This window comes from Clarias gariepinus, chromosome 17, assembly GCF_024256425.1.
Source record: "Clarias gariepinus isolate MV-2021 ecotype Netherlands chromosome 17, CGAR_prim_01v2, whole genome shotgun sequence".
In the NCBI taxonomy this organism is placed as follows: domain Eukaryota; kingdom Metazoa; phylum Chordata; class Actinopteri; order Siluriformes; family Clariidae; genus Clarias; species Clarias gariepinus.
In genome coordinates this window covers 809,967-830,000 of record NC_071116.1, presented here as the reverse complement: position 1 = coordinate 830,000, position 20,034 = coordinate 809,967, and the positions used below count along the sequence as shown (strand labels likewise).

At 46.4% G+C, this 20,034-nt stretch overlaps 1 protein-coding gene across 2 annotated transcripts; it reads left to right on the top strand.

The window, feature by feature from the left end:
• Positions 1-2,204: 2,204 nt before the first annotated feature.
• Positions 2,205-18,652, top strand: map6a (microtubule-associated protein 6a). 2 transcript variants are annotated; one of them, XM_053516169.1, is made up of 5 exons: positions 2,205-2,986; positions 5,467-5,680; positions 5,930-6,126; positions 16,430-16,540; positions 17,994-18,652. In XM_053516169.1, exons 1-5 carry the CDS (start codon positions 2,337-2,339, stop codon positions 18,118-18,120), a joined length of 1,299 nt encoding a protein of 432 aa, XP_053372144.1. In that variant the 5' UTR covers positions 2,205-2,336; the 3' UTR covers positions 18,121-18,652. The 2 variants fall into 2 exon arrangements, with proteins under 2 accessions (XP_053372144.1, XP_053372145.1); XM_053516170.1 differs by lacking the exon at positions 16,430-16,540.
• The last annotated feature ends 1,382 nt before the right edge of the window (positions 18,653-20,034 follow it).

Sequence of the window (20,034 nt, the reverse complement as noted above, 5' to 3'; positions counted from 1 at the left end):
GGTTTGTTTTATGAGCTTTTTAAAGATATATGTCACAGGAGTTCCTCACTGAATGTACACACGGGCTCGTGTGTTCAGTGTAGGTGCGTCAGGGCTTCAGGGCTCGAAGTTCCCCGAATGTGAAGCACTAAATGACCCTGTTTAATCATGTGTTTGATCATCTCAGTCCTCAGACGTGACTAAACCTCAACACTGAACCTGGCGCCGTGTTTACTACAGATGGCTAGTGTGAGAAGCGGCGCTTTTGCGAGCGGAAGCTAGCGGCCAACGGCACCATCAGTGTGAACACGACGACCATCTGCTTGTTCGACGTCCAAAAATAAACGCTCCCTTTAACTGAAGCACAGCACCGGCTCCTCTCAGGACTGCATGTGATATTGATAATAAAGAAACTCATTCATTTAAACCTCTGTGCTCTTCTTTATGTCTATTTTTTTAAGCATTTCCAGAGTCCTTTAAAGGTTGTTAGGGGGCATCCTAAAAATGACGTTGACTTTATGATGGAGTGAGGTGCAAGTTGTGGATGATGCACCCCATTTACTGCAGCTTATAATGGACTTTAGTTGTTAATGATACGAATAAGTGCACTGAACATTCCTGCAAAATCATGACACTCTATCAACTGAAAGTGCACCATTGTTAAGGTAAAGAGTTTGTAGGAATAGGTAAAAGGTTAAAGATTAAAATCAGCTGATTTGCATCTGGCACATAACTGCTCATAACTTCTCTTCTACTCAACATTTTGATTTAATTTCATTTTGAATCAAGTTTTCATAGTGTACGTACCAGGTTTTGAAGTAAGGCATGATGAGTAAGGTGTGTGTGTGTGTGTGTGTGAATTAAGGATTGTGGCAGCTTGTAAGTGCATTACACTCGTTTCTGTGTCTTCTGTCATACTCTGTCTATACATGGTAAACTATCACGTTGATTGGTTAAGTGGTGCGTATAACCACGCCCACCTGAACACGCTGAATAAGAACGGCATAAAAAATATGGCATAAAGCTACTCATAACTTCATGTAAATACAGAAGGACCAAAGTTACATAGAAACTCAGCTGGACAGACATACAGACATACAGACACAAAATTTTCCTGGTTTCGAGTCCCCCAATTTATGAAACATAAAGATATCATTGAAAGAGCGAGTTCTGACCAATGTACAGGATAAAAAATATTTTATTTATATACAGATTAAATCTTCATCATCTTCATCATCAAAAAATAAATAAAAACCTTTTTAACAGTGTGTGACTGATTACTAGCTACTAATCGGTAGTAACCCAGTGAAGGAATCTATTTAATGATGGAAACTTCAAAGCACTTCTGTAAGTCGCTCTGAATAAGAGAGTCCGCTAAATATAAATGTAAATCATCATTATTATAATCAAAATTAATTCAGTGAAATTAATTAATTAATTATCTCCTGTGTTAGATAATGGGCTTATGTAAACATTTTAAATGTACATATTTGTAATATTAATATTAATATAAAATAAAATAAATCTTCAGGAATATTTTCTTCTTTAAAATTATTTTGTATTTTTTACTAACCAATCAGAGAGGATGGTCAGACGCCGCGTGGGCGAAGCCTGACTAATCACAGTGGAGATAATTCATACTGGGCGTGGTCACGAGGAGGAGAAGGAGGGGGGGGCAGTTATAGCGCTCGCGGAGGGACGCTGAGGTGAGGGGGGGGGGAGGTGTATGGTGGGCGGGGCCAGGCGGGGCGGGGCGGGGCTGCTGCACCATGCAGAAACTCTCCTTGTTGTTGTTATTCCGGCTGTTCGAATCAGGAGTCGACTCAGGTTCTGACTCCGAGTCACTTGTACCGGAGAGTCGAAGCTTTCATCGTTTATTACAGTGAAGCTTTAAAGGGCTGAAACTCGTCCACTTTCTGCTCCGGAACTCAGCGCCCCCGAACCGACTCCGTGTGAGGAATCGGTTCAGAGAATCGGCTCCTTACCCGATCGACTCACCGTCCCCGGTGCTGAGGATGTGCGCGAGCGCGGCGGGGCGACGGATAGACAGCGCGCGAGCTTCATGCGGGTTTATGCGTTAAATAGGAGACAAAAACCAGAAGAGCAGCGAAGATTATTAATCATCATCACCATCATCATCATCTTCATCATCACCACTGCAGCGATGATTTTAAAATAACGTTGTTGTTGTTTTGTTTTTATAAAGAGGACATTAGATCTGATCTCTTTGATCTGCTGTAAGGGCAAACGAGGCGCGCGAGGTAACGGATTCCATCCGATCTGAGTGCACGGAGACTGAGTGTGTGTGTGTGTGTGTGTGTGTGTGTGTGTGCACGCCCCAGACGCGGTACTAAAGCATGGCGTGGCCGTGTATTACCCGCGCGTGCTGCATGGCCCGGTTCTGGTCCCAGTTGGACCAGGCCGACATCGCGGTGCCGTTGGTCTTCACGAGCTACACGGACGCGTGCGACACGGTCCAGCCGCGCGTGCAGCCCGGAGCGAGCGGGGTCTCCATAGAAACGCAGCCTGGCGGCACCGGGAGCGCGCAGGAGCAGGTGGCGGTCTCCAAGGGCCCGGGCGCGCACCCGACTGCCGCGTCGAGCGAGAGCGCGCATGGCTCCGTCATGCGCCAGGACTTCAAAGCGTGGAAAGTGCGGCGCGAGCCGAGCTGCAAGCCCAAGCGCGAGTACCACGAACCGGAAGTGCCCCTGGCCACCGAGACGCAGTACCAGAAGGACTTTAAGCCCTGGCCCATCCCGCGCAGGGATCACCCCTGGATCCCCAAAGCCGTCCGCGCGGAGCAGGACGGGGGCGTGGAGAAGGGCCAGATCGCAGACAGGGTGCAGGAGAAGGAGATCCTGAAGAGGAGGCAGGACAAGAAGATGGAGGACCAGACCGACAAGGGGTCAGAGGTCAAGCCCGACCCGCAGACGCTCGGAGGGCGAGCGGCCGCAGACGCGCTCAACCGGCAGATCAAGGATGAAGTCGGCGGCGGGAGTTCCTACAGGTGAACTTTATTCCAGGGTTTTAAGAAGCTCCTGTTTGGCCCCACAGCCTCTCTGCCCTGCCCACTTCACTGCAGACACTCACTCACACACACACACGCACACACACACACACACACATCTGGAGTTCAGTTTATACTCCAGTGAGGACACACACTGGCCCGCGGGTCTCCTGGAGAACATTTGAGTATGAGGACTAAAGTAAATAGTGTCTGGGGTGTTCAGTTCTCTTACTTAAAGGCTAATGAAGGCAACCTTCAGACAGCTGTCGCCTCGCGCCTCCAGGGTCTGGGTTCGATTCCTGCCTCTGAGTGCATGGAGTTTGCATGTTCTCCCCATGCTTAGTGGGTTTCCTCCCACAGTCCGAAGACATGCAGATTAGACTAACTGACGTTCCCAAATTTTCTGTAGTGTGTAAAAGTGTGTGTCAGTGTTGGCTGGAGGTCCCATCACAGTCATAAAAATAGGAATAAATACAACCGTAATCACTGTTGTCCTCCATGGTCCCTAGTTAGAGTAGTGGTTCCTAGATGGATGGTTTATTTTTTGGGGGGGGTTTAGAGCTTTAATGTGTCGTGGGGACGTCCTGCAGTCGTACCCGTGCTCACTGGGGTTGTGCTGCACCTGAACTAATGCTCTTAATAATGTGCAAACACTCGACCAGCACACACTCCTCTCTCAACCCTAACAGGGTTCTGTTCATAGTTACTGTTTGTTCTACACAGATGTTCTCTCTGAACCCCGTTTATGAAAAGAGTGCTCAGTTTTAGGGTTCTCCACGGGACCTTTCAGGGCTCCGCTAGAGTAACACCGACATCATGGAAACTGTTGTTTTTTTTCATTACAGTGTGCTAAAGTGTTACACTGGGATGTTACAGGGGATGAGACGGCGCCAGGTCAATCGGGGACATAGTGATGGGGGGGGGGGGGGGGGGATGGGGTGTGTTTGTGGACGGTGAGTGATGCCGTGTTGGTTCTGTAAGAGTGACTGATGGAAGTCAGCTGGAGGAGACAGACAGTGTTAATGGCAGCCTGCAGTGTGGCATCAGGTGACCTGGGGAGCGCTCTTACTGGCTGGAGGTCTACTGATGGCTCCGCCCCTTCAGCTGGGTGCTGTGGGGTTCCTTTCTCTGTGCTTATAGCACATGCTCTATGTATGAATTGTGTGTGTGTGTGTGTGTGTGTGTGTGGTCAGTTACCCTGTGCACCTCTTTATTTCCGTCTGAAATCCTGTGCTGTTGTTGAATCGCTTTTTTACTGAGACGGCAGAGTTTTTACCCACAATGCACCTCTCTGGCTTCTCTTCACATCTCTATACACTGCCAGTGCGTCACCATGGCAACGGGCTCTTTCAGAAAGGCAGGGAAGTAGTAACGAATAGAAGTGTGTGTGTGTGTGTGTGCTTGAGCAGCTGGGCCTCACCGCAGCATTTACTCATTTAAGATCTCTAATTAACTCATTATTCTGGATTACACGATGCTGGTTTAATGCCTGTTTCACTCTGTGTGTGTGTGTGTGTGTGTGTGTGTGTGTGTGTGTGTGTGTTGGCTTTTAGAGTCAGTACCAAGCACCAGATGAACCTCAGGACACCAGAGTCATTGTTACGAAGCTTTCCGCATGTCCGTTTCTCCCTCGCTCTGTTTTCCTCTCGTTCCACATGTTGATGATGATGATGTTGATGATGATGATGATGATGGTGGTGATGATGATGGTGATGATGGTGGTGAGGAAGTGGTTTTTCTGTAAGGAATCACTCCTGATACACCGGGCTGGTGTGATGAAGCAGCGATACACGTGACAGCGAGTCCTGCTGCAGATCTGATTCAGAGGATTAATCTGAGTTATGGTGCTGTAGTGGTTTCTCCTCCGCTGCTGCCTGTTATATTCTAATCATGTTACTCGCTCGATAATTTCCTCCACTTAGGGAATATGATGAGAGAGAGAGAGAGAGAGAGAGAGAGAGAGAACTGGAGCCAAACCCATAAGTGAATAAACGCTAACACGTGTCTCCTGGATGCCTTATAGTTATCAGAATCAAGCTTTTATTTTGTTTTATTTGATAACCTGGCAATACACACACACACACACACACACACACACCTGTTAACACATCATCTTAATACAGTTCAGTCCATCGTGTTGTCCATTATGTTGCCCACACACACACACACACACACACAGTAGAGAAGCTGAATCAGCTGGAGTTGTGCATGAACCTGACGCCCCTGGTGGTTTTCGTGGGTTCAGGGCGTTTTCCCGTCACACACTCGAGCACTGGTGCGATTTCCAGTAAACCCAGCAGTGTGTGCTAATCAGGAATCTCACACATTCCACTTACAGAATCACTTCAGACTAAATTCCGAACCCAAACACGCCTGGCTCCCAGTCGTACCACGCCTCCCGCTAGTCACCTGTCTCTCTTTTTACATACGTCTCTCTCCTCCGTGTCCCGGTCTCTAATCTCACCGTCTTTCATTTGCAGGACGGAGTTTAAAGCGTACACAGACGTGAAACCGGCCAAACTCATCCGCGCCAAGTCCCAGTACCAGCCCCCGGACGGGAAGACCGACCTGGAGACAAGCTACAGCGCCACCTACAGGGGAGAGCAGGGCAAAGCGCAGGCAGCTGACAACAAGGCGCAGGAGAGGAGGAGAGTGCGCACGCTGTACAGCGAACCCTACTTCGAGCCCACTAGGGTGAGGCCCCGCCCCGCTCGTTTATATTCATGATATGCAGATATGTTTTTTTTCTGTTGAACTTGAAGAGAACGAACAGAGACGTTTACACACCAGATAATTTAATAGATTTAAACAGTTTATTCAGCAGGGTCATTTTATTTTATTGGTTTCTGCAAATACACATCGTTATTGAAGAGGATATGCAGTAGACGGCTTAATAACTTGGCCACGCCCACTTGTGCTTTATGCCTGAACGTTTCTCTGCAGGCGGACACATCGAGTGTCCCGCGCTCCAAGCCGAAAAAGACGCCGTCCTCTCACGGTAAAGCGGTGAAGAAGTCGAAGGAGAAGCAGGCGGCACCGGGGTCGGGGCGCGGCACCAAGAAGAAGAGCTCGGAGAACCAGCGGCCGAGCGGCAAGGAGAAAAGTAAAGAGATGAACAACAAACTGGCTGAGGCGAAAGAGTAAACACCACCGCACTTCTCCTCTCACTTCCTCTCTTCCTCAACACAGCCGCAGAGGCTGGACCAATCAGCTAAGAGCTTTTCACTCAGCGACTCCTCCCTCACTGTAGTGCTCTTCCTCTCTCACTCTCTCTCTCTCTCTCTCTCTCTCAGACACTCCCACATCCAGAATGTCCCAGATGTCAGCAGTCCCTGAATCAAAAGGGGCGGAGCTTAAATTTATATAATCCTCCAATACTAAACTGGATTCGATGACAACTGCGCTGGATTTAATTACACAGACAAGATTACATTGGCAACATTTGCTAAACTAGCTAACAAGCTACAATTAATGAGGCTAGTTAGCTTGACATCTAGTTAGCTATTACCTTAAAGCTATTTATCGTTAGCCCAAATGTTTACAGAAAGTTTACGATTGGCTAATTAGATTACATTTAAGCTCCGCCCTGTTTGACCCAGGGCCATTACAAAATCAACACCTCTCTCTCTGTCTCTGTCTCTCTGTCTTTCTCTCTCTCTCTCTCTCTCTCTCTCTCTCTCTCTTTCTCTCTCTTTCTCTGTGTATCTCTCTGTCTCTCTCTCTCTGTCTCTCTCTCTATGTCTCTCTCTCTCTGTCTCTCTCTCTCTGTGTCTCTCTCTCTCTGTCTCTCTCTGTCTCTCTGTCTTTCTCTCTCTCTCTGTGTCTCTCTCTGTCACTTTTTCTTTGTGTCTCCCTCTTACTCTCTCTCTTTCTCTCTCTCCCTCTTTCTCTTTTACGCTTGTCAGGTTCTTCTACTTATAAAGCGTTAACGCCCCTCATTATGCGATCATTAGTCATTTGCATTTGCCCAGCCCCGCCTACCTGCCCTATACCACTCTGCCCCACCCTCACTCCTCATCTTCAGAGGTGAGGTTTCCATGGCAACCGCTACCCCGGTTGGCCCATGGATGGCGCCGATGATGCTGGTGCTGGTTCTCTGCATGGAGCGGCTGATGGAATGCATCATCACACTTGGGACACGTTTATCGAAGGAACTTGGACTCGGGGAGGTGTGTGTGGGGGGGGTGGGGGGGGGGGGGTTTGGGGGGGTGTTGGTGTCATTGATGAATTTTATGCATCATGAACCGTGACGCAGACATTTCCATCCATACACAACAACAACAAAATGACACAACTCCTTTGATAAATGTGTGTACCCTTCCTGCCTGCTTGTTCTGAGCATGTGAGTGTGTGTGTGTGTGTGTGTGTGTGTCTCTGCCTGTCTGAGCACATATCTCTGGTTGCGTCTCACATCACATGCTACACTTTAATGCACTCGTAATAAACAGATAAAAGGGGAAGCCCATGTGACTGTACTGCCAGACTACAGGGATGTAACTCACTCTGCTAAAAAGATTACTCTAATTAAACGTTTAGATAATCGAATTATTATCATTTATTTTAATTGTCATTATTATTATTATTATTATTATTATTATTATTATTTTACCCTAATTTTACAAACATAAAATTAATCTGTCAGCTGTTAATTGGGAGATTTTCGGGAAACAGACAATTAAGTTTCTTTTATAGTTTGTTTTACATTTTATTCATTAAAGATTCAGATAAAGATTTAAATTATTAAATCTTAAATAATGCTGTAAACCTTCAGAAAAACTGATACTGTTGCTTTAAGTTAATTTTGTAAAATAATTGTAAACCATCTATTTATTAATTATTTATTAATTAAATTAAGTTTTATATTAAGTACTTATTTTGTGTACTTAGTTTATTTTAGTTTGTTTATTATTTACGTTTGTTTATAATTTTACAATTTAATTTGAGAAAACAAACTGCAGAAATGCAGAAACCCTGCAGACTATAAAAAGGATGAAGAGTAGAGCTGTATGCGATACAGTGTGATACCGTGTGAATGTTGATAAATTCGCTCTCGCAGCCACGCCCTTGTTTTATATCATCCCCCAGGACGTAGCATGAGAGCGCTAGTCGCTCCGCCACCGGCCCTTCAGTTGATGCTAAGCTGGTCACGTGATGATCTCTGAGTTACTGCAGACAGCTAGCCATGTTTAACACCTGCTTCTTGTAGCTGTTCACTAGCTTACTGTCTGTGTGTGTGTGTGTGTGTGTGTGTGTGTGAGAGAGAGAGAAAGGGAAAGAGAGAAATCCTGCAGTCAAAAATAGGGAGATTTAAGGTCCATAACTGAATGCTAGCACATGCTAATCTGTTGCTGCCCTTTAGTGCTAACATTGGCATTGGATTTAGCACAGTGCTAGTCTGCGCTAATGTGCAGCTCCTACAGACTGACGTGTCTGTGTCAGAGTAGTGCAAACTCTACACACACCACACACCCTACACACGCCACACACACTACACACGCCACACACACTACACACACTGTGTGACTGAGACATGTTTATGTTTGTTTGTTTCACCGCGACTGTATAAAGAGTGATTAGAGGAAGTCCAGCTCCAGCAGCACTGTGTAATAGACGTGTGTGTGTGCGTGTGTGTGTGTGTGTGTGTGTGGAGCTATACAGGAGTGCAGTCAGTAACAAGGGCTGGGTCGCTGTTGCTATGACAACCAACTAGACCAGAGTAATGTGATTATGTATTATGGGATGGTGTAAGTATCTGTCTTTAGGGAAGCAGTGTGTGTGTGTGTGTGTGTGTGTGTGTGTGTGTGTTTGAGAGAGAGAGGGATAACAAGGGAATAAAAAACAAAAGAAAAAAATGGTAATAAATGACAGAAAAATTAAACACACACACACACACACACACACACTGGAGTCCCAGACAGAGGTTATTTATTATTAATTATGCTTTAGTGATCCAACATTCTCATCTTCGTCATCCTCTTCCTCGTATTTCTCTTTTCCTTCTCTCCTTTTTGATCTCTTACATGTCCTCCACCTCCTCCTCCTCCTCCTCTTCTTCACCCTCCTCCTCCTCTTCTTCACCCTCCTCCTCCTCTTCGTCATCCTCCACCTCTTCATCTTCCTTATCGCTCCTCTTCACCCTCCGCATCCTCATCACACTCCTCCTCCTCCTCTTTACCCTCCTCATCCTCATCACACTCCTCCTCACCCTCCTCATCTTCTTCACACTCCTCCTCACCCTCCTCATCTTCTTCACACTCCTCCTCACCCTCCTCATCTTCTTCACCCTCCACCTCCTCTTTATCCTCCTTATTGCTGTTCTTCACCCTCCTCTTCATCCTCCTCCTCCTCTTCACGCCCTCCTCCTCCTCCTCTCCTCATCCAGATCTTGTGTAATCCTTTTCACATGTCACTCCTGAATTCTTTCTTTCCTCCCTTGTGCTCCTCTTCACATAACTCCATCTTCCTAATTGTCCTTCTTTGTTTGTGTTTGTCCTCTGTCCCTCAATGCTCCTCCTACTTCATGTCCCTCTCTGTTCTCTCATTCTTTTGTCCTCTTTATTCTTCTTTCTCCTTCATTTTCTCCTCCCTAGTTTTCCACTCCTCTACCACACTGCCACAATGCCACAATGTCGACATCTACATGCTTTTGTCCTCAAAAGTTTTAGGGATTTAGATTTTTTTATTTTGACCTTCACCACCACACACACACACACACACACACACACAGGGCAGAAGAGTGGGTGTAGTAAGTGAAAAATCAGTAAATACTACGGCTGTGTGTGTGTGTGTGTGTGTGTGTGTCCCTCCTCGCTGCTGTTCCCTCGTCTGTCTCTGGCCTTGTGTGTGTTTTGTGCTTTGATGTTGCTTCACGCTCTTCTCTGTGTTTTGTGGTGTGATGTGTGTATCCTTAGGTCTGTGTGTTAGTGTTAGTTTAGGAAGCTGAAACACACGATGCTGATCCGCTCATGGAATCCTCGTTAGCAGGCTAGTGGAGACTCGTTACTACATAAACACACACTCGTTAAGGCAGGTAAAGTGAAGAGGAACACGTGTGTGTGATCATTTCACTCTTCTTGTCTTCAGTGTGAAAACACACACACACACACACACACACACACACATGAAGCGTCTCTCGGTCAGTTTACTTCCGGTCCTGTAATGTTCCGAAGCCGCTAATCAGATTAGCTTTAGCTTTAGTGTTAAATGAGAGTAATGTTGGTGTTAGGACACACACGGACAGATGTTCTACACACCACGCCCGCTTATCACTGGTGCTACTTTTAACGACATGCACTGTTCAGGCATTGATAAAGGAGTGAGAGAGAGAGAGGGAGAGAGGGAGAGAGGGAGCGGCGATGATGAACCTGTGATCATGTGACCTGTACTTTATCTGCTTTGCTCATAATAATAGAACATGTTGCTAATAAACACCACGGCAAGAAGCCCAAGTGTCTGGATGCGTTTTGTTTAAGAGATGGGAAGGATCCCTCTCTCTCTCTTCTCTTCCTTTCTTTTCTCTCCCTCTCTTCTCTATTCCCTCTCTTTTTTCTTTATCATCCCTCTCCTCTCCTCTCCTCTTCCTCTCCCTTTCTTATTCTTCTCCGCTCCCTCTTTTCACTTTCTCTCCCTTCCTTCTCTTCTTCCTCTCATTCCTTTTTTCTGTTTTTCTTTATATCCTGTTCTATACTTCCTGCTCTTCCTCACTCATCCTCTTCACCACACTCTTCCCATCAGACCCCTTTGCTTTGTTTTCCTTTGCACTTCCCTCATCCCCTGCACCCTTCACTTCCTGTTTGTCCCTTCTCATGATCTTCACCACTTCCTGCATCTCCCATATTCCCATTTATCTTCTTTAATTATTCGTCCAGGCTCTGTCCATCCATTTCTTCCTCTGCCCATTTCCCCTAGCTTCCTCTTCTCTTTCCTGTCCCAGTCCCCCTGTCCTTCTCATGTGCTTCCATACAACTTTAGTTCCTCCGTGGCCTTTTCCTGTTTGCTCCTCTCTTCTTCTTTGTTCTTCACTTATTTCTCCTTAACCCCGCCTCCACACTCCTCTGTTCAGCTCATTCACTTTTCCGTTTCTTTTTCCTTTCCTCTACTTCCTGTTTGTCCCTTTTTCCTTCTACCTTCCCTATCACCAGGTTTTCCATTCCTCGTCTTCTTTTCTTTTTCTTTGTTTTTTTTCTGATTTGTTTGGTTTTTCAGTTTAACCTCCTCCACCCATCTACGCCCCTCTCTGTCCACCTCATCCCTCTCGTCCCCGGGAGCGTGGCGGGTTTGGGACTAAACGGTAGGTGAACTACTCTGTGTGTGTGTGTTATCTGTGTTATCTGTTCCTGTCGGTGTGTGTGGTGTGCGTTGTGTGTGTGGTGTGTGTTGTGTGTTTTCTCCACATGGAAGAGAGCTCCAGTAGAGCAGGGTTAGCTGATGATGAAATATCACCAAACTTCCGTATCTGTGCTCTGGGACCCGAGTATCGTCTCAGTGCAGAGTGAGGTCTGATAAACATGATACACCGTCAGAGTTTTTGTTTGATATATCTCATATCCGCCCTGAGATACACTTCTCCAGTGTGAGATACACTCCCCCAGTGTAAGATACACTTCCCCAGTGTGAGATACACTCCCCCAGTGTGAGATACACTTCTCCAGTGTGAGATACACTCCCCCAGTGTAAGATACACTCCCCCAGTGTGAGATACACTCCCCCAGTGTGAGATACACTCCCCCAGTGTGAGATACACTCCCCCAATACAGTGTGAGATACACTTCTCTAGTGAGAGATAAACTCCCCCAGTGTGAGATACACTCTCCCAGTGTGAGATACACTTCCCCAGTGCGAGATACACTCCCCAAGTGCGAGATACACTCCCTCAGTGTGAGATACACTCCCCCAGTGTGAGATACACTCCCTCAGTGCGAGATACACTCCCTCAGTGCGAGATACACTCCCCCAGTCTGAGATACACTCCCCAGTCTGAGATAAACTCCCGCAGTGCGAGATACACTCCCGCAGTGCGAGATACACTCCCCCAGTGCGAGATACACTCCCCCAGTGTGAGATACACTCCTCCAGTGTGAGATACACTCCCGCAGTGTAAGATACACTCCTCCAGTGTGAGATACACTTCTCCAGTCTGAGATACACTCCCCTAATACAGTGCGAAATACACTCCCCCAGTGCGAGATACACTCCCCCAGTGCGAGATACACTCCCGCAGTGTGAGATACACTCCCCAAGTATGAGATACACTCCCCAAGTGTGAGATACACTTCCCCATTGCAGTGTGAGATACACTTTCCCATTGCAGTGTGAGATACACTTCCCCATCGCATTGTGAGATACACTCCCGCAGTGTGAGATACACTCCTCCAGTGTGAGATACACTCCCCGATTGCAGTGTGAGATACACTCCCCCAGTGTGAGATACACTCCCCCGGTGCAAGATACACTCCCCCAGTGTGAGATACACTCCTCCAGTGTGAGATACACTCCTTCAGTATAATATACACTCCCCCAGTGTAAGATACACTCCCCCAGTGTGAGAGACACTCCTCCAGTGTGAGAGACACTCCTCCAGTGTGAGATACACTGCCCCATTGCAGTGTGAGGTACACTTCCCCAGTGCAGTGTGAGATACACTTCCCCATTGCAGTGTGAGATACACTTCCCCATCGCAGTGTGAGATACACTTCCCCATTGCAGTGTGAGAAACACTCCCCCAGTGTGAGAAACACTCCTCCAGTGTGAGATACACTCCCCCAGTGTGAGATACACTCCCCCATTGCAGTGTGAGGTACACTCCCCCAGTGCGAGATACACTCCCCCATTGCAGTGCGAGATACACTCCCGCAGTGCGAGATACACTCCCCCATTGCAGTGTGAGGTACACTCCCCCAGTGCGAGATACACTCCCCCATTGCAGTGCGAGATACACTCCTGCAGTGCGAGATACACTCCCGCAGTGCGAGATACACTCCCGCAGTGCGAGATACACTCTCGCAGTGCGAGATTCACTCCTCCAGTGTGAGATACACTCCTCCAGTGTGAGATACACTTCCCCAGTGTGAGATACACTCCTCTAGTGTGAGATACACTCCCGCAGTGCGAGATACACTCTCGCAGTGCGAGATTCACTCCTCCAGTGTGAGATACACTTCCCCAGTGTGAGATACACTCCTCTAGTGTGAGATACACTCCCGCATTGCAGTGTAAGATACACTCCTCTCTAGAGAAGTATCTTACACTTCTCCAGTGTGAGATACACTCCCGCACTGTGAGATACACTCCCGCATTGCAGTGTAAGATACACTCCTCTCTAGAGAAGTATCTTACACTTCTCCAGTGTGAGATACACTCCCGCACTGTGAGATACACTCCTCCATTGCAGTGTGAGGTACACTCCCCCAGTGTGAGATACCCTCCTCCAGTGTGAGATACACTTTCCCATTGCAGTGTGAGATACACTCCCCGATTGCAGTGTGAGATACACTCCCCCAGTGTGAGATACACTCCTCCAGTGTGAGATACACTCCCCCAGTGTGAGATACACTCCCCCAATACAGTGTGAGATACACTTCTCTAGTGAGAGATAAACTCCCCCAGTGTGAGATAAACTCCCCCAGTGTAAGATACACTCCCCCAGTGTGAGATACACTTCCCCAGTGCGAGATACACTCCCCAGTGCGAGATACACTCCCCAAGTGCGAGATACACTCCCTCAGTGTGAGATACACTCCCCCAGTGTGAGATACACTCCCTCAGTGCGAGATACACTCCCTCAGTGCGAGATACACTCCCCCAGTCTGAGATACACTCCCCAGTCTAAGATACACTCCCGCAGTGCGAGATACACTCCCGCAGTGCGAGATACACTCCCCCAGTGTGAGATACACTCCCGCAGTGTGAGATACACTCCTCCAGTGTGAGATACACTTCTCCAGTCTGAGATACACTCCCCTAATACAGTGCGAAATACACTCCCCCAGTGCGAGATACACTCCCGCAGTGTGAGATACACTCCGGCAGTGTGAGATACACTCCCCAAGTATGAGATACACTCCCTAAGTGTGAGATACACTTCCCCATTGCAGTGTGAGATACACTTTCCCATTGCAGTGTGAGATACACTTCCCCATCGCATTGTGAGATACACTCCCGCAGTGTGAGATACACTCCTCCAGTGTGAGATACACTCCCCGATTGCAGTGTGAGATACACTCCCCCAGTGTGAGATACACTCCCCCGGTGCAAGAAACACTCTCCCAGTGTGAGATACACTCCTCCAGTGTGAGATACACTCCTTCAGTATAATATACACTCCCCCAGTGTAAGATACACTCCCCCAGTGTGAGAGACACTCCTCCAGTGTGAGACACACTCCTCCAGTGTGAGATACACTCCTCCAGTGTGAGATACACTCCCCCAGTGTGAGATACACTGCCCCATTGCAGTGTGAGGTACACTTCCCCAGTGCAGTGTGATATACACTTCCCCATTGCAGTGTGAGAAACACTCCCCCAGTGTGAGAAACACTTCCACAGTGTGAGATACACTCCCCCAGTGTGAGATACACTCCCCCAGTGTGAGATACACTCCCCCATTGCAGTGTGAGGTACACTCCCCCAGTGCGAGATACACTCCCGCATTGCAGTGTAAGATACACTCCTCTCTAGAGAAGTATCTTACACTTCTCCAGTGTGAGATACACTCCCGCACTGTGAGATACACTCCTCCATTGCAGTGTGAGGTACACTCCCCCAGTGTGAGATACCCTCCTCCAGTGTGAGATACACTTTCCCATTGCAGTGTGAGATACACTTTCCCATTGCAGTGTGAGATACACTCCCCGATTGCAGTGTGAGATACACTCCCCCAGTGTTAGATACACTCCCCCAGTGTGAGATACACCCCCGCAGTGCGAGATACACTCCCGCAGTGCGAGATACACTCCCGCAGTGCGAGATACACTCCCCCAGTGTGAGATACACTCCCCCAGTGTGAGATACACTCCTCCAGTGTGAGATACACTCCCGCAGTGTGAGATACACTCCTCCAGTGTGAGATACACTTCTCCAGTCTGAGATACACTTCCCCATTGCAGTGTGAGATACACTTCCCCATCGCAGTGTGAGATACACTTCCCCATCGCATTGTGAGATACACTCCCGCAGTGTGAGATACACTCCTCCAGTGTGAGATACACTCCCCGATTGCAGTGTGAGATACACTCCCCTGGTGCAAGATACACTTCCCCAGTGTGAGATACACTCCTCCAGTGTGAGATACACTCCTTCAGTATAATATACACTCCCCCAGTGTAAGATACACTCCCCCAGTGTGAAAGACACTCCTCCAGTGTGAGATACAATCCTCCAGTGTGAGATACACTCCCCCAGTGTGAGATACACTGCCCCATTGCAGTGTGAGGTACACTTCCCCAGTGCAGTGTGAGATACACTTCCCCATTGCAGTGTGAGATACACTCCTCCAGTGTGAGATACACTCCCCCAGTGTGAGATACACTCCCCCAGTGTGAGATACACTCCCCCAATACAGTGTGAGATACACTTCTCTAGTGAGAGATAAACCCCCCCAGTGTGAGATACACTCCCCCAGTGTGAGATACACTTCCCCAGTGCGAGATACACTCCCCAAGTGCGAGATACACTCCCCAAGTGCGAGATACACTCCCTTAGTGTGAGATACACTCCCTCAGTGCGAGATACACTCCCTCAGTGCGAGATACACTCCCTCAGTGCGAGATACACTCCCCCAGTCTGAGATACACTCCTCCAGTGTGAGATACACTCCCGCAGTGTGAGATACACTCCCGCAGTGTGAGATACACTCCTCCAGTGTGAGATACACTTCTCCAGTCTGAGATACACTCCCCTAATACAGTGCGAAATACACTCCCCCAGTGCGAAATACACTCCCCCAGTGTGAAATACACTCCCGCAGTGTGAGATACACTCCCCCAGTGTGAGATACACTTCCCCATTGCAGTGTGAGATACACTTCTCTAGTGTGAGATACACTCCCCCAGTGTGAGAAACACTCCCAGTGTGAGATACACTCCCCCAGTGTGAGATACACTCCCCCAGTGTGAGATACACTCCCCCAGTGTGAGATACACTCCCGCAGTGTGAGATACACTCTTTCAGTGTGATATACACTCCTCCAGTGTTGATCCTTCAGAATGTTTCAGCAGTCTGTAGAAATAAATCAAAGATGTGCGTGGCGTTCAGCTTCACTTCTCTTTTCAGTAAAAAAGCAGCAGATTCGGTCTCACTACAGTCAGGTGACCATGATGATGATGATGATGTCATGACGGAGGATTGTCTTACAGTAATCTGATGTGAGTCATGTGACAAACGCTGATTTTGCTGTAGCTAATCCGTGGACCTTTTTTTTCCGTCTCATTTTTTCCATTTCTTTAAGGCTTGTGCTAAAACAGCAGCACTACGTTCAGCTCTGTCAGCCAATCCGAGATATCGGGTGGGTGCAGACGCTAAAGCAACACCTGTGGCGCTGCGCTCTACCTGACCCAAGGTAAACACACACCTGAGAGCGGGCACATGGCATGCACACATCACTCTCTTCCATATGGAAAGCCTTCGCTCTGGGGTTCATGGTTTTGTCCTGAAGTTGAATGTCATGTATTTAAAACCCACGGTTTTGTGTGTGAGTGTGTGTTTGTGTGTGTGTGTAGAGAAGTCCATTATATATCACCATCGTCATCACCAGGGGCCACCTGATACCATACTATCATGATACCTCGGTGCGATTCGATCTGTATGGTGATTCTATACATATCACGATTTTATAAATGTCCTGATTCGATATGGTGTGAATAGTTTAGAGCACTACTGGTGTCAGTGCAATACATGACCTGACACACAAAAGAATCACGATACACCACTGAATCGATCGTTTTTTTGCTGCACCGTATCTAACTATCAGACACTTAGCCTGATGGATGTCAGTGTCTCTGTGTGGTGTATCTGAAACAGCACTGATTCATTGTCTGTTCTATCAGTTTATACAAGAGTGACGTTTGTATAACGGCCACATCACACTCCGGGTCGTGCTGTTATACACAGCGGTGCTGATGTTCAGTACAACAGTGCTCACTAAAGGTGTGATGTGTTTCAGTGCACATGCTGATTCTGCTGTAGCTAATCCATTCTTCTCGCTGGGTTTGCTCAGCGGCGTTAGCGTTCACTTGCGCAGCCACTTAATCTGACTCTAAATGTGTTCTGATTCTCTTATCCTTCTGTTATTAACGAGATGGTCTTATCAGCTGCTGTTTGTGTGTGTGTGAATTATTTACAGTTAACTTTTCTTAATTGTATTTGTGTGTGTGTTTGTTGTACTGAAGTCTCCACTGAATGTTTTGAAGTCTTGAACAACCTGAGAAACCCAGAGTTAAACTCAACTCCTCTGAATGATTTGATATGGTTAGATTTTGTTAGATTAGATTAGATTAGATTAGATTAGATTAGATTAGATTAGATTTAAAGAGCCCTGTGAGATCCTGAAGCTTGTAGACAGATGGGTTTAAACGGGAATGTACGGTAATCTGATTAGTCTGAAAGTGATAGACGAACTTAACGGCAGCAACAAGGTGCGGGATGTTGAAGGCTTCATTTCTGTTCTCACTGGATGAAATGTCTTATCACTCTCTCTGTCTCTCTCTCAATCTGTTTTTCTGTCTCTTCTTTCCTGCCTCTTTTTATCTCTGTCTCTGTTTATATTTATCTCTCACCCCCCCCCCCATTATCTCCCTGTCTGTCTGTCTGTCTCTCTCTCCATATTTGTCCCCTTCTCTCTGTCTCTTTCTACCTGTCTCTCATCCTTCCTCTTTCTCTCTTTTTCTGTTTCTTCTTGCCTTTCTCTCTCTGTCTGTCCCTATCCTTCACTTTGAATTACTTTGTTCATTTTTCTCTCTAACCCCCCCATTACCCCCCCCCAACCCCCTTGTCTCTCTCCATCCTGACCCTAGTGAATCAGAGTCTGCAGTTGGACGAGTCAGTGATTTTTATTCCTCTGGAACTTCTGGAGGCGAGCAGGAGCCAGAGGAACCACGCAGCAGGGCTGTAGTCCGCTTCGCTCCGGACGTTAAATACTGAGAGTAACACAGACAGACAGACAGACAGATGCAATTTTACATCAATACATCTAAAATACTTATTTTTGAAAGCTGTCTGATTTCTGCTGATGATCAGTAATAACATTATGGATAAAAACACACACACACACCCCTTCTGCTTCATGTCTGCGGACACTTTACACCCCCTGACCTTTACACTCAGCTGATGGTGGTCTCTGTAACAGGAATCTTTAAGCTGAGCACTGAAGCACATGTTGGAATATTACAGTACTGTATGTATATAGAGATCCTGTATGTAGTATATTATTATAATTCCATGATACACACTCTAGAGCTTCCTGATAATAAAGTTACCACAATTCTTTTCTGCACAGACTGTTTGCACAGTTTAAAATGGTGCTAAGAGTTTGTTTTAGGTTTGGTTGCCCATCAGAGAGAGAGAGAGAGCGAGAGAGAGAGAGAGAGAGAGAGAGAGAGGTGCCATCAACACCATGAAGTGCTTCCTTAATGTACATCATCACTGTATTAAAAAATAAAACGTCATAATAAGAATAAATGAGCAAAGATGTCTCTGAGTCCAGGAAGTATGTTTCTGGTACCTAAAGTATCTACAGCCGTTTCCATGGTTACCAACGGTGCGTGGGGTATCGAGGAGGGGGCGTAGCTCTGCGAACATTAAAGATTTAACCCTTAAGCTTGTACTTTTTCTCAGTATTGAACTCCTTTCTCATGAAGGTTGATGTGTACAGTCTTATTAATAACGAAGGAAATCCGAGCTTGTCTTATACATCATAACCCTGAATCCCGTTTAGCTAGCTAACTTTTGAGCTAATTTTAAGCTAGAATTTTAGCTAATGAAGTTAAACTTGGCATTTAGCCACAGCGCAGAACAGTTAGCAAAATGTTGTTGCTCAGAATAAGCAATTTCTTGTCTCATGAGACTGAATTGAGCTCTCATCACAAGCTCGACTTTGTGTTTTATATTTCTCCTAAACCCCACTGAGGAGAAACAAAGAGACATAACTGAGACACAAAGCGAGACATAATTTTGAGAAACATTTGAGAAATCTGAGAAACAGAACTGCATTTGAAGGAGGAGCAAATGAGCCATATAAGACCATCATGAGATTAAAGTTAAATGAGATGCATGGAACAAATGAGAAATATTATAGTTCTATTGAACATATAAAACATCCTCAGTTAACAGCATACAGTGTAATAAATTTACAATTCACACAATATAACAGACACCAGAAAAATCAAGACACTAAATGATACAAAATGTCATAAAACCTGATGAAGATATTAAGTGTCTCACTGCTCAACTCATAGTATGATTAATACAGGAGTTACACAAAGTCCACAGCATTGTGACGATCTTCTAGTGAAAAGAATCAAAAAGGAGATGAAAAAATTAAAAGTAAAATTGGTTGCTTGCTGTGTGTAAGGGCTACAGGAACGGACCAATGCCTGGGAAAGTTCTCTCTCACCAGCTACATCAGTCTTCTCTTGTGTTGGACGTCCAACAAGTTTGTCCAAAGTCTGCAGCTCCTGGAGTTGCTTAGTATCTAATGGAACAAAAATATATATATATATTAAAACATTTGAGATTAACCTAAACACCATCCAGATACTTCATTCCCAACTGTCTGGAGGTTGAGAGGTGGGCTTGATCTTACTCATGGGCTGGTGTTTACCTGACTGGTGACGTGGTGCTGATGGAGACTCCGGAACATTCTCCTGCATTTCTGGTCTCCTGAGGTGGCATGTAGTGATGGGAAGATCGAATCATTTTAGTGACTCGGTTCTTTGAATCTCGTTCATCAAAATGAACGAATCTTTTTTTAAATCATTTCTTTCATTTCACTTTTTTAATCAGAAATAAATTAAAATGTTGTGTTTTCAATAAACAGACCCCCAATAAATTCAAATT

Excerpts from the sequence above, each read along its gene's own strand:
- map6a (XM_053516169.1), top strand. The coding sequence starts at position 2,337 with ATGGCGTGGCCGTGTATTACCCGCGCGTGCTGCATGGCCCGGTTCTGG. Across the intron at positions 2,987-5,466 it reads GGCGGCGGGAGTTCCTACAG|GACGGAGTTTAAAGCGTACA; the intron begins GTGAACTTTATT and ends TTTCATTTGCAG. Across the intron at positions 6,127-16,429 it reads AAACTGGCTGAGGCGAAAGA|GCTTGTGCTAAAACAGCAGC; the intron begins GTAAACACCACC and ends CATTTCTTTAAG.